We start from the raw sequence: 15,237 nt of genomic DNA, 5'->3' as shown, positions 1-15,237 counted from the left end.
CATCATGCCTGGAACAGGTTGGATTTCCTGCTTGCACAGAGAAGGAATTGAACAGTGCATGTGCAACAAGTCTGGCACATCCAGAATGTGTTAGAGTTAGTGGGCGTATGCACACAGAGTATTCAGTGCTCACTCTGTAATGCAGATGATTCCCAAAAGAACAGGATTTGCCTGCACATTGGTCCTCAGCATAAATTTCCCTGACAACTCCTTTTATGGACTGCCAAGTTTCAGATTTGAACCTCAGAAAGTGAAAATAAATTTAGTATTTCATTAGCCTAGTAATTTCTATTTCCATTCCACATTGTCCCAGTCTCAGTTTTCAGTACAACTCTCTGTGCTGCCTTGTAGCTGCAATTCTCTGAAGCAGCTCCACATCCTGCACTGAAATGCTGACATCATGATTTTTTTTTTTTTACTGCTTGTATTCCCTAGCAATCCCCACCAAGATCAAGGTCTCATTGTGTTCAGTGCTGTTAGGGAAGGTTAGGCCTGACCCCAAGCACTTACAGTTGAGGTGGAAGAGAGAAAATCTGACAGGGGAAAAAAGTGTGCTTTGGGTGGGAATGTGACATGCAGGCAGTGCAATGGCTTGTCCAGGTTCCTAAAACGTCCTGTCAGGCTAAGAATTGATTCCAGACCTCAGCCCCAGGCTTCCTTTCTTTTCAGAGCCAATACTTTATTACATGACTACTACTTCTGCAAGTTCCAAGTAGTGAACAGGAACTGTGGATATTAGCCATTCCTTCTTTAGTAACAGCCTTATCTGTGTCCAATTGAATATGAATTCAGCACCTCCTTTAAATTATTCTCTTTCTTGCCCCCTACCTCCTTTCGTTTTCATTATGCCAAGGTAATGCAATGTCAGTGAAACTTGAGTGGAAAAAGACAGGAGCTTGTGATAGTTCAGGAGTATTGACTTAACTGGTGGTACAGTTCTTTGAGGTGGTGGCCTGTCCTTCCTGACACAAGTCACATGCTTCATTGGACTGAGGCCTTATTTTAAATAAACTCATTGTTTTGTTCATCCTTCAAAGAGTTTGGCTGTAGAAAAGCATGTGCTCCAAAGGTCGAAAATCTGCCCATAAAAGGAAGAAACAAATGCTATATCTGAGGGTTATTTTGATCAAGCTGACTCAAATCTGTATTTTTAGTGTGTTCAGTGTAAATTACTCAGAATTTATCATTTTAATGACAAGATGTTTGCTACATTATTAAATACTGGAAGAGGCCTTGTCTTTTCCTTCCCTCAAAAAAGATTTCATACCTTCCTCCATTTCTCTCCCACTCATTTGGGGTTCTTTTCATTTTCTAACATTTGAAAGTCATTGTAAAATGAACTGGATAAATATATTATATGCATGAGTTTTACACATCATAATTTGTTTGCCTTTTAAATGCAAATAAAGTGACTATCAATAGAAAGAAAAAATTTTTTCCTGTTTGTTTGGTATTATTTTACTGGGATTTTCCTACTGAGACCTAGGTCTCTCTTCCAACAGGATTGAACACTTACTTGACATTATAATAAAGTTTACAAAATGAAGCACCTTGCTGAAAATGGGAGGATTTTTTGAAGTAGCATGAGAGTTAGTTAATAAGGAGGCACTCCATGTGAAAAATAATCGTCTGTACATTTTTGTGGGAGTAGTTTTGTTACAACAGTCTTGGTTTTGTAGCCCTCATTGGAATTAATTGAGGAAAAATTTTTAATAGTATTAAGGTTTGAGTAGAGTGTTAGAGAAGCAGAAGGAATATCTGGCCCCTACTTTCTCAATGTCTGAACTGAATGCTTAAGTTGTACTCTATCTCTAATTTGGGTAAATTAAGTGGTTTCAGTTTTTATATTAATGACTGATTTTCCTTTACTTTTAAGAAACCTTCCAGCAACTGAAGAGCATTTCTCTCTTGTCAGCCCTAATGTTTGTTGCCTGTTCCCATAGTTAAAAAATCAATACATATGTTTTTGATATTTGGCAAACAGAGGTTTAATTTTGCAGCTGCAGGATCCCTGCACAAAGGGATGCATCTTACAGAAATAAAAAACATTTAGAGTCCACTTAGAGAGGAGAGAGTACTTGGGAGTGAAACTTCATTCCCTTTCTGCCAACATTTGTTTTATTATATTTAATTACAAACAGTTTGTATGTTGCTGGAAACCAAAATGAAAATGAGAATAGATGGATACATGGCAGTATGGTAGAAAAGCCAAATTGCTTTGAATTAAAAGTTGAAATTCAGACTGTTGCAACAATCAAAGTGTGATTTTTTTTAAATGCAGAGTGCATGTTAGCGCACATTCACACACGTGCGCATTGTTGGCCACCCCATGTAGCTTTTGTTCCTGTGTATTCCACCTGCCAAGTCTAAAAGCATTATTATGGCTGTTTAGAGTTCATATTGATCTCTGACAAAATGTTCATAATTGCTATTCTTACCATTAAGCTCTGTGCTAAACCACATGTTTTTGGGACACCTGATCTTGTGCATCGTTATTTATTAAGGGTTAATCCAACATGGTATATCTGTTCATTGAGTATTCCTGACTTTGCAGCACAGCTAGGTCTTGTGGTTTAGACAAAATAAAGTGTTGGATGTGATCCCAGTTTTAATACTCCCAATTTATTATAACCATTGAACCCTGATCAGATCACGGATTGGATTGGATCCCAGTTTTTTAAATGTCCCAATTTATTGCTGGCTTGCAACCCTGATAAGAATATATATTTGATTAAGGCTTCAGTTTTCAAAAATTCCAGTTAATTACTTTTAGATTCTTATTAGATCATGGCCGTGTAGTATGGTATGTTGAAGTTATGAAAAAATTACTGGATGCTGTTGCACAGGTCAAGGTCATAGTTTCATTTTGTGCTGACGGTATGAAGTTATCAGATTTCTGTTTATTACTGTGGCAGCACTTGCACTGGACAGGAGGACAGATTAATCCCAACCCATTGATTCTGAATGATTCTCATTTTAGATCTGCTGCTGCTCTGCATACCAGAACATGTAATAAAAGCCTGCCATGGAACTCTGGGAGATTGATATTTGGTTATGAGTAGCTGAGGTAGATGAGTCTCACCTGCCTTTCACAGGTTTTGTTGCAACATTAGAACCAGACAGCAATTTCTGAGCTGCTTCATGTGGCTTTTTTAGTGCTGGAGGACATTATTAAAGACAGCATTAGGTCTACAGTTGGTCCCAGATTGTCCCAGGTTAAGAACATTAGGAACCTATGATAACAGAGTGGCACATGGAATTGGCCTTTCTTTAATTATCACAGCACTATTCCAGGTGTTGCACTCTGATGGGAATAGCACTTCTAGATGTCATAGCTGTGCTCTCAAAATGTAAACACAGACTTCTCAACTATGCCATTTAACATCCTTGTTTTGCTCCTCGTTGAGGCACTGGTGTGATCTGGGGACATGTTTTCACAAGGTGTGCCACATGTCCGCCTAAGAGGTCAGAGCAGCTCAGGGGCAGTAGCCTGCCTCTTTCTTGCTTAAATGGGCCCAAGTATGCTTCTCTTCTGTATATATCAGACTTATTATTTGATGGTTATTTTGGTTCTGTAAACCTGAAATGCTGCTAGAAACTTACAGGCCAAACTAATAAAGTGAAACTGGCCCAGGTACTAGCCAACCAGGCAAAAGAGTGCTTTCTAGGAGATGGGCTGTCCTGGCCTAGGGATTTCTGTGATGCAGTACTGAATGCAGGTCAGCTCTTGCCCATTCTGGAATCAGTAAGGGCATAATAATTACTTGGAAGTAGCATTTCATTCCTTGCCCTTCCATTTGTGATTTATGACAGTCTATCATAAATTGTTGGCATGCACTTTGAAGTAGTGCCACAGCACAGAATTCCTATTTTCAGACTCCCTTAGCTACTACAGCATAAAAATGAGAATGCAGCTCATGGGGATAGACAGGCAGGAAATCTGTTTGCATGTGTAAATCTCCATAGTGATCCTAAACCAAAATACCTGAAAGTCTTAAAGCTTTGACTGCTCAGGCAAAGCTGAGTTTTGCTTTCAAATCAAGAACTGTTAATTAGAAGCAACCTGTGAATCCCAGGCTAACAGATGGAGATTGTTCCTCTTCTTGTACAGAGAAATTCTGTTCAATAGGTTCCAGGTTCAATGTCATGTGTAGAATAAAGAAATGTCCATGGAGTATCACATCACATGAAGCTAGGCTTGTTCCTTCTACTGCTAGGATCATTCACATGAAGGCATAATGTTTATGCAGTTGCAGAGATGTGTGTGTGAACTCATGAGGTATCACTAGGAAGTAGAGCTGGAAGAACTCATTCAGGAGATGTTCCAGGAATATCCCCTTTACTGACAGAGGTGGCCATGAGGACTATGTAGCTGCCAGTTTTCCTGAGTCTATCCCAAGTTGTGTTACTGCATTTGGCTGTGAGTGTTGGGTTTTGATGAGGTTGTCAGATCAATGTTATGCCTTCTCATGGTCATTACAATGTCTCTGGTATTTTTCTTACAACAGTGTTACTAATCCTCACTGGTTTTGATTGATACCTGCTACAGCAATTGCTGGAGCCAAGTAAGTCACTGGCAGTGTTTCAGTTCATAGGATGTCTCTGTCTCCCCATAGCTTTTCTCCAGGTATACTGTGGTTACTTCATACTTGCTTTCTGTTTATCTGATAAACTTCTCTGAAACAGTTTGTTTGATATATCAGTTGGAGGAGTTGGAGGGATGAGTATGTGGCTTTGACTGCAATAGGTATTGTGTGCATTCCTGACATTAAGTTTCCAATGTCTAAAGTGTAAGCAAAGATAAGTCTTATTTTCCAAGAGTATTGTTATTTTAATTCTCTTTTCATGACTGTTTGAGAATGAGTTAATGTTCTCAAAAGGGACTCAGGTGTGATATGCACAGCACCTTTCATATCTTTTTAACAGCAAAGTGCAAATGACTGCAATCTGAGAGTTCCTTAAAATCAGCACTGGGAGCTGGGCCCTGCAACTGCAGCTAAGGGGTGCAAAGTCACTGCAGACTCAAGGCTGTTTTACAGGGGGGAGTTCTTAAAGGCGTCAGAACATCTCAGATGAAAGATGTCAAAGTAATTTTGACAAACCTGGAATGTTTCCACTTCCTAATCCCCATTATCACAAAACAAGGAACATCCTGTTGACAGAAGACTGAGAAACCTGATCTGTGCAGTCAGCCTTGTTTTCAGCAAGAGATTGAGCAGGATGACCTTCAGAGGGTTCCCTACAATCTAAATTTTACTGATATTATCACTTCAAGATAATTCCAGGGTAGTTGTGAATAAAGAAAACTACATAATGCAGTAAACTATAGACTATAAAATACTTGGCTTTTCTGATAGTTGGCTTTCTGTAATCTGCTGCATTTCACCCAATGTACAGCTAATGTAGACAGGCAGAAAAACTCTCTGGTTTAACAGCAAGGGTGAAAATCATGTTCTCATTGAAGTTGATAGGACAGGAGAAAACACACTGACCTCATTAGAGCCAGGATTTTCTTTAGAGGGCAGGATCCTGTGTAAGCTGGAAATCACTCCTTGTCACCTCTGAAATAAATGGAAGAACATTAGGACCTCAGTCTTGTCTATCCAAAGCTCCCATTCCTCATTCTGTGGTATGAAAGGGCTATGTTTCATCTTTGATTTCTCATAATCTTAAATTTTAGGGTTGGCATAGCTCTATCTCCTCCTTAAGTTTTTTTGCCTTTCCTTTATTTGCTTACAACCCTCCAAAGGCAGCTTCTTTGGTCAGTTTAGTGTTTTACAAGCATGGGGTAGTTTTCTGGAACAGTCAATATTTTATGGATTGGTGGGTTTTTATCACTGGGGCATTTATTGGTGCTACAAGAGCTATACCTTGTTACCCTGAATTAGTCTCTAACTCCCTTGAATTTGTGGCTTGTCTTTATTTCTGAGACTGTTTCTATTGTTGTTTACAATTACAAATACTAATTATGGGGGAGATGTTTAAATCCAGCACAATAGAATGAGCTGGAATGAAAAAACACTTGCATAGCTTGTAGGAAGGATGTTCCTGACAAATATGCCTCCAGTAGAATACCCTGAAAGATAATACTAAATTAGATATTATTTGATTCTTCTTCTTCAGTCCATATCAGATGTCCTCAATTTGCTGGCAAGACTTGGATTTTTTTTTAATTTTCCTTTATTTAAGCTATGGGACTTGCCTGCTCCTAGAGTTTTGGTAGGTGATGATGTTTGAAAAAATAAAAACTAGTCGTCCTCTATAAAAGAGGCAGGTTTGAACAGGATTGTTAATGTCATTATAGGCCATATCTGTCTGAAAAGTGATTATGAAATTTTAAAAAATTAAAAGCGCTGTACTGAAATTATTTCCTCAGATACTCAACTGAAATATACCCATTCCCATCAGTGATTATGGCTTATGAATGTCTAAAGGAAGGATGTGTTCATTTCACTATTATGTAAATGAATGAAAAAACAAGATTTTAGTTACCAAAATATATTTTGCTAGCAGCTAAAAAGGAATTAAAACATTAAACCCAGTGGAAATCTATGTGACCTCCTGCAGAAATAGGCTGCTTGCCTGTAGACAACCCGTTACTCAATATGTGTATGAATTAGGTAAATGAGACACAAAAGCAGATACTAAATCAGATGTAAATTGAGTAATCATTACAGTATGTAGATCTCAGGGAGAGTCACATGAGTGGAGAAAAAAGCAATGAAGTAGCATTTATTCTGCTGTTCTCAAGGAACAACTGAGTAGAAGAATGTTTAGCATCCACATCAACTCAAAAGACTTTAAGGATTAGGTCCTCTTAAGTTTAGGTATACTTTAAAGGGATGGTATGCACACTCTATTCCCTACTTTTATTCTGCTCCTCCTCTTGCAAATGGAATAGAAACGATCCTAAAAAACCTGTGGCCAGTTTCTGTTACACGTTTTGTCTCTGCTTTTTATTTTTCTCCCCCAGGAGCATCTTTCATTGACTTTGCCAGTGTCTTGCTCATTCATGTACCTGTCATGCTTCCACAAAGTCTGTTACTTTTACACCACCATATAAGAAATTTTGCTGTACTCATCTGAATATGAACGAGTTCCCTTTGTGAAATACAATATTTTGGTTAGCAAATGCTTTTTTGTTCCTGTGTTTGACTGCTTAGGCACCTTTGTGTGCTCTGCTCAGCACTAAGTCTGTGGTCAGTGCATGGTAAATAAAAAATGGTTATATTGCTTTTTATTCCTTCCCTGGAAAGTCAGAAGAAACAGGATTTTGGGGAGGGCAAGGGAGGAGGAGTTCAAACACCTCCAAAAACATGGTGCTTTTTGTTATGGGCGTGTTTTGGTTGGTTGTCCTTGCATTCAGCTGTTGAGATGTGAAAGGCAGCCTTGCAGATCTCTGAGTAAGAGAGCCCATGCTCTCTCCTGGGCCAAGCTTGCCACATGCAGATTTTTTCACCCTGGTCAGACCAGAGTAGCTAGCAGCTGTCAGTGCCTTTGAGTTGCTTGTCGTGTCTGCTGTTGGAGACATGAGGACATGAGTCAGGAGGACGTAAGTGTCCGAGTGTTGAGCTGATCCAGAGTGCCCCTCGTTAGCCTGTGCCTTGCTGTGCAAAGCTCTTTTTGAGCTGGGGCTGCTGCTGGGCAGCAGAAGTGCAGGTTGGGCTGCAGCCAGTGTCTTTATTGTTTATTTCCCACTGAAGGCCATTTTTGGGCTCCACAGCTTTTAATGACCCTGGCCTTCTTTGGACTGCTGAACTGGTAACATTAAGTCGTGTATTTTAATTTTCACAGTCTTGGAAGCTTCAGCATTTTCTTGTTACCCACTCACAACCCACCCACCCACCCAGCTTCCAGCTGCTGGGCCAAGAGATGCTTCTCAGTATCTCTTACAGCTTTTCCTAGCCCTCGCATTCCATTCCCAAAAGCATTTCTGGGTCTTCTCCAAAAGTCGCTTCTGCTCAGCTCTTCTGGAGTTTTCTTGAGGTAGTTCACATCCCTTCCTGCAGCTGCTTCACTCTGTGTATTCTGCAGTCTTTTAATGCAGCTTTTGCCTGTCAGTGTCTCTGTCACCGATGTCAGGCTAAAGCGTTTTACATTGTGTTTGTCACAGGCGGTGAATACATATGTGGTCATTGACAGTAGCTCAGCAGAAACACAATAACTTGTTAAGCCACAGTAACTCAATCGTGTGTCTGAGCTGCAGCTGGAAGGAGCTGTCTGGGCTGTTAACCCTTTCATAGCTGCTGTGCTGTAGGTGTGTGCATCTTTTCATGTGTTCCTAGATGAGAGCTGACCGTGTATGCTTTGTGCAGCTGTGTCAGATGGGAAGATTATGTGAGGGATAAATGAGAGCGTTCCTTGATTTACAGCTCTGGGGCTGTGCTACTGAACAGTACATGAGGTGTGCAGAAGTGTTTTCAAAATACTGTGTTCTGCTTCCAGAAGTACAGTATGCATTTGGATTCTGTCTTCATTTGACTTCTACAAATGTAACATGTTTTCAGAAAGTTGTCTGGAGTTCTATTAAGGTTATATATATATATTTATCACACTATTTCCTGAAATTATTTCACAGAATCACAGAATAAACTAGGTTGGAAAAGACCTTTGAGATCATCAAGTCCAACCTATTTGTTGTAGGGAAAGTCTAGAGTAGGATACATGTTTGGATGCTATTGAGAAAAAGATGGATCACAAGCAAAAAAGGAATGGTATTTCCTGATGTGGCACTTCTGTTGCCTATCCTGGCTGCTTGTGTGCCAAGACTGTTTTTACAGAAACACACCTAAGGGGAGTTGGTGCAGTTGTGCAGTGGTATAACTGGAGAGCACAGTGTTCAGGTAGTGGAAGAGAGCAAGTAGAATTATTAATATGAGATACTCAAAAGGAAATATGTGTAATTTACCTTTATTCTGTATGAGTTTTTCTTTTCCCTTTCCCTCATCAGGAAGTTTGTAGAAACCTTAGTGCCTCACTAAGTTGTTGAGATGGTGATCTGTACCTCTCCTCAGCTCTGGTTTCACTGCCAGCATCATAGAGCTGAGGGGCATTTTATCCTTCTTCACAAATTTGCAGCAGTTGTTTAACCAGGCCCATCAAGTGCTCCAAGTTGGGGGCTGTCCTGTAGTAATTGTTCAGCGAGCTGTTTGCAATTACAGTTGTGTTAATCTAAAAGTCTTTTGGATTTTTAGGTTGATTGGTTGGTTGGTTTGGGGGAGGGTTTTGGGATGGGGAGTAAAGATTTTGCTGTTTTAGATAGGGAGAATTTCAAAGGGAGGTGCAGAAATGGTAAATGACTAGAGTGGGATATAGAGAAGTAGCCTGCTTAGTAAAATTGGCAGAGCATTAAAGAAGTTATGGAAGAGGCAGTGCTTTTGTGTTTTTTTTCCCCCCTCAGTGAGGAATTCCTGGGCCCCTACTGGTATGTGCTATGGATAAAATTGCTTTAAAACTGTGTGAAAACATGATGCCAAAATACAGTGTGGAAATTTAAAACTTCACAAAAAAGTGAGAAATTTCAAAGGTGAAAAACATGTGAGAAGGCATAAAAGGACAGGTAAATAGAAAGAAAGAACAACCATCTGATAGTTTGTTTCCCTATACTTGAACATTTGGATTGAAATGAAAAAGAGATCACTGAGCAAATTTTATAGATTTGTACAGAAGAGTAAAAAGAAAACAAGAAATATTAATGCAATTGTAATAGATGTATTGAAAGGATTAAACATTGATCATAAAGAATTTCACATAGCTGGGTATTGACTGGTCTGTATAATATAGGATGAAAATAATTGGTTTGGGGAAGATTTGACTTATAATACTGGCAGCAATTGAAGATTGCGCTCAGAAGGAGAAGCTGAAGAAGCTAGGCTTATTCACGGGAACAAAAGAAAATTGTGGTGACCTAATTCCAGCTTTTGTTGTGCAGAATATACCAGTATTGATAGCAGGACAAATTACTCTTTCTATCAGACATGAAAGCAAGATTAGCGTGATGCTGCTGGCTGCACTACTCTTGCTTTCAAAGTGGTCTCAAATACCTGGGGGACCAGAGATGTACTGGTCTAGAGAACATGAAGGCTCATCATTTTCTGAGAAATTGCTCTGACTCAACTCGGTCTGTGCCGTGCCTTCTGCACTGACATGTGATACAACCATTCCTTGAAATGGAGTGTCCTCCCAGTTTTCTGCCTGTGTTCTGTGTGCATATGTACCCCTGTGTGCCATAGGACTTGTATCTCATTCAATATATTCCTGCACTGAATTCTGTGTTTAGGGGTTTTTGGTCACCAATTGAGGGTGAAGCACTCCACAGTTGCCCAGGTTAAACAAACCAAGTGACCTCAGCTCCCCTTCTAAGTTTCATCCTAGAGGCCTTTCATTATCTTGGTTTCCCTCCTCTGGACACACTCCAACACTTTGATGTCCTTTTTATGTTGAGACACCCAAAACTCAACTAAGTGTGTGATACCCAAGGTGGCGCACACAGGATTTGAGTACCAGAGAGGAGAAAGCTCATCTGCTTCACTGAGGGAAGGCAGAGTGAATAAGGGGCACCCATCCCCTTGACAATTGTATCATCTGTGAAGGCTCATCCTGCTGTAAAGTATGACTACATTTTAAGTGTTGAAAACCAGCTTCACCTCCAGATATGTCCTAGCACAGTTAATGGATATGTGGAGCTGGAATGCATGAGTAGTACACATTGATATATTCAACTATTATGTGTAAAAAGGCGTGTTGTTCTCATTAGAATTATTTGTGAACCTTTTTATCTTCAAATTATTTCCAACGTCTTAGCATTTGTTTTGATGGTACTAATCTAGTGAAACAAAATAAGTGGTATGAATCCCATTCTGCACTTAGCAGTTCTTGTCTGTCAGATGGAAACTCCCAGTGTGCTCATCTGTTTTTCTAGGGAACCTTTTTCTCCATGCCTTTTAAAGACTTTCTCCAGAACACCTTCATTTTTCAATATGCAGAGTCCTGAGGCCATTAAGCCTTACTTGGATAACCAAGTCTGCCAGACCCTTTTCACTTTTACTCCTGTGGTACAAATGATACTGTTCTTTCTACACTGCTGTTGTGCTTCCAGTTACAGTTAAAAGCAAATGTTGACTTGTGTCAGGCATTGCATTTCTGTATCTTTCTTCTGTTCCCTGTTTCTTCTTCCATGCTCCTCTATTTTCTGTAAATGCCATTTATTACATACCGTGCTCAGCACTCTGCCAGATCCATCTCACTGCACTTAATTACACTCTGTTGAAGAGTAGCTGAGCAGGTAACGGAAGAGCTCACAATGTACATTTTTTTCCTCCAGCAGGAATGTTGAATCATTGAATATCATCTTAGCTTGAAATTTACCTGAATATGTTTTACTATTCCAAAGAGATTACACAATGGCCCTGATTAGCAGCAGCATTTTGTAATACCACTTAAAGCTTTATCACAGTGGAATACTGCCAGTAACGGTCTTTAATTCACTTATATGTACCAATTCATTTCTGTCAAATTTCTATTCATTTCTTTGCTGTTTTGCTTTGTCGCTATCCCCTATATAATAAGGCATTATTTTCACATTTATCTAGCCAAAATAAATTTTTTAAAAAATTTAATTTTCAGTAAATTAATTGTGGTTCTTTGATTGAGACAGATGTGCCATCTCTCCATTTACGTGCACATTTAATCCACTTTTCACAAGTTAATGTATTTAGGAGAATCTAGGTGGGTCAAATAATCAAGGGTCAGTAACAATTTTGCTGGCTAATTTAGATAAAAAGTTTCAGGATTGGGTTAGGTATATGCAACTGCAATCTGGAAGGTAGGTATAGAATTAAACCTGTATGTGTTCATGCACCCATGAAAAAAAAAAAATAAGTGAAAAGCCACACTATATTTAGCATTAATGCATTAATTTTTTTCATCAGAATGGTGACCAAGCTTGTTTACAAATGTGATTGCCAGACATAAAGAGCAAAATTGCTGCATGCACCACTCTGTTTTATCTGACACCAGTTTCACACTGTACTGAAAGCTCTAAATGGTTGGGTTCATGGTGTTTCAAATTTGTGTGATGATTACTGTTGAAGCAGATCCCACTTTATATTTGTTCTTTGTTTTTCATTGTTAGGATTGGTGCAAAACATCAGGAGTTACGTCAAAAGCAGCTGAGAGGCCTGAGTGATTATTCTACTGGTCCTGGAGGACCTGACATTGATGATGATGAGGTGGATCCAAACTATGCCAGAGTGAACCATTTCCGAGAGGCTTATCCCCCAGCAGGCATCTACAGACCCTCGTCACCAGCAGTAGGAGAAACCTTTGTTTATCTGCGGGATTCTTCCTCAGCACCGATGGAGAGGGAGCACTTGGAAGGACTGTATGCAAAAATAAACAAGCAGCACTACCCACAGACTTCTGGTGACAGGTAATACTGCCACCTGGCATTACGGAAAATGATAGCTTGGTGGGGAGGGAGCCTGGGTCTGGGCAGGGGGTCAGACATGGGACTGTTCTGATGGCCCAAACCCCTGAATTTACTGACTAGAAAGCCATGAATTTCCTCTTACCCAAAAGCAAGATTTGCTGCAGCAGTAACCCCAGAGCAAGACAGCAGTCAAACAAAAATCATTAAAGAAAAGTCCATATTTCACAAACAGAATGAATGAACTGACTGCAGTCCAATTCCTGCACTGCTGAAAGAGTGTTTTTTTTTCCTCTTTCAATTGGGAAAAGTTCTTACCCTGCAGCAAAAATAATCTCAGTTTTCAGATCTCATTCGATCCTGTAGATCATCAAGTATCTATTAGTAACAGGTTTTGTGCAATAGCATGATATATTGGTATATATAGTATATGTTTATGGTTTAGATTTTCCCAGCTGTGTGATATTACACACTTTCAATTAGTTTGGGGAGAGGACTGAGAATCATGGCATTTTTATGCAGACTGTGAAGTGTGGCTCCACAAGACTGATTGCCTTTCACAGCCTTTCCAATAACTAAGTGGGAAGGAAAGAACAATTTTTAATCCTTACTGTCAAGCTTCCAGCATTAAAGAAAGATGGTTACGTTTTTTCCTTGGTTAAAGGGGAAACAAAAATTCCTTTGAGTTGGTGATGTATTAAATAAAATCATTATGATGATTTTAAAACTGGTTGCTTCTGGAATTTGGGACTGAAAGAACAGGAGACTTCATTTGTAGCAGTATATCAATGTTGGCTTTTTCAAACCGAAGTACAAGTGTGTGGACAAGTCTATGTGAAAGGAAGAGCTGACAAACATGGGGGGCTTTAGGAACTTTGAGTTCATATTACAATCTGAAGTGTCTCCCCATAACCTCAGTCTGTGCCATGTAATACCACACTTGTTAATTTTGGAGAAATATGTCAGCACAGATATAGGAGTGTTTCCAGTTTGTGGCATCATAGTACTTTAAAAATGTCTACTGAGTCATTGTTATAAATACTTATAAATATAATAAAACACTTCTGACATAAATCTAAGTTCGTAGCAGGGAATGGGCCAAGTGTCTCTCTCTTTCTCACCTAAATACAGTATGGTAAAGTTCTTTCCAAGCATAATGACAGGGTTGTTTTTTTTCTTCCATGTTATTAACTCTTCCACTACTGTATAAAATAAGAGGTAGTGATCCCAGCTTTTTGCCAGTTAGTGGTTTTCACATTACTAGAAAAGTCTTAAGGCAGTTGTCACTGAAGTCAAACAAGAGTTGGATGTAGTAAAGGGATCAGAAACTGAGTTTATGCTAACTCAATAAACCAAGATCTGAGAATTGCCAGTGGAAGGTGTCTAAATTCAGGTGTGTGTATCCTCCAAATATGATCACATACATGTGCTGGACTAAGACATTGTTATAAAAGTTGCTTCGTAATTTCAGTTTTAACAGGACTTTATGGCTTTATGTTTTAAATATATCATCAGTTTTGAAGTGAAGCCTATAGATTATCTTTCCATGCAGAAGAAAGAAATGCTCAAGTCTTTTATTCTGCCTTCCTCTAATGGATTGGTTGAGTTGTGGTTTTGACTACACTGTGAACTCTTGACTTGCTTCGGGAGACAAGATTGAAGTCCCAACCAAGCTTGGATTTGGTATTGGGATCTCGAATGTCAGAGTGGATTTAGCTGTAATTGCATGATAACATGATAACTCAGTTGGAAAAACTAAAACCAAAACATTGAGCAGGCAGGAAAAGTTACCTCATAGCTGAGCCCATGATCAGAAGTCACACTGAGAGGCTGGTCCATCTGTACTGAAAGACCAACAGTCCACAACTTTGCTTTGTTGAACTTCTCAGGCTTGTAACCGGATTAGGAAAGAAATAGGAAATTTGAGATTCTTATTAGGCTGCCTTTGTTCTTTTTTTGAATCTTTCTTTTCTTTGTCTGAGAGACAAAATGGTGTTGTTATTCACCAGCAGAAATGTGCCAAACATGAATAATTCTATGTGAATTTATGCAGTGGGTCGTGAGGTCTCAGCCAACAGTTGTTGAATAAAGTGGCAACTTCAGGCAAGGAAATCTTTCAGTGCTAGAGGGAGAGTACTGAAAGGAGAAAAAGATGTGTATAGAAAAATCCCTGGATAATGCGTTAATTAAGAAAACAATCTGCTTCCAAGGGTCAAGTAATGAATACTATCTCATCTGCCTCAAAATGTTGGGAAAGGGTTATAATGGATGCTTATAAGCCAAGCCACAGTTATTTTGTGTTTGTGGGGCTGAACATTTATCAACACATTGGTCATGTAAACACTTATGCCTTGCTCTTGCTAGCACATGCATGCTTTCTCTCAAAGTTTTGCTATTAATTTTACTTTAGATGGATGGTTTTTTCTCCCATATGTGACTCTCAAGTTGTAATATACTTGCATGGAGACTTGATCAGTGACTAAAGTAAATGGGGTTAGGAATAGAAGGAGGATTGGAACACAGAGAGAATAGATTGCTTCATTTCAGCCTGAGAACTCCAGTTATGTATCATTATGATTGAGAATTAAAACTCATTTTTTGAAACGAAGTTAATTTTTATTTTATGTTATTTTTGCAGAATGATGTATTAGCATAATTAATGCCTTTTAAAAACGGGAGGCCATTTGTAAAGTATGAAACTTAGTGGACAGAAAAGAGCCGTTCACATTTTGCATACGCTTACTTTCCCTTCTCTCATCACCAGAATCCATGGCATATTCCTGGTTCATTCTTCACTGTAGATTCACAGT

General features: G+C 39.2%; 1 protein-coding gene across 4 annotated transcripts in view; it reads left to right on the top strand.

Annotated features, from left to right (window-relative positions):
• PARD3B (par-3 family cell polarity regulator beta) overlaps window positions 1-15,237 on the top strand; it is a 383,975-nt gene that overhangs the window by 291,776 nt on the left and 76,962 nt on the right. For all 4 annotated transcript variants that reach the window (XM_056496182.1, XM_056496185.1, XM_056496183.1 and 1 more), the window contains one exon: window positions 12,134-12,430. In XM_056496182.1, coding sequence (XP_056352157.1) covers window positions 12,134-12,430 — 297 coding nt within the window. The remainder of the gene's footprint in view (window positions 1-12,133; window positions 12,431-15,237) is intronic.

Source organism: Oenanthe melanoleuca, chromosome 7, assembly GCF_029582105.1.
Source record: "Oenanthe melanoleuca isolate GR-GAL-2019-014 chromosome 7, OMel1.0, whole genome shotgun sequence".
NCBI lineage: Eukaryota > Metazoa > Chordata > Aves > Passeriformes > Muscicapidae > Oenanthe > Oenanthe melanoleuca.
This window is presented reverse-complemented; position numbering and strand designations above follow the sequence as displayed.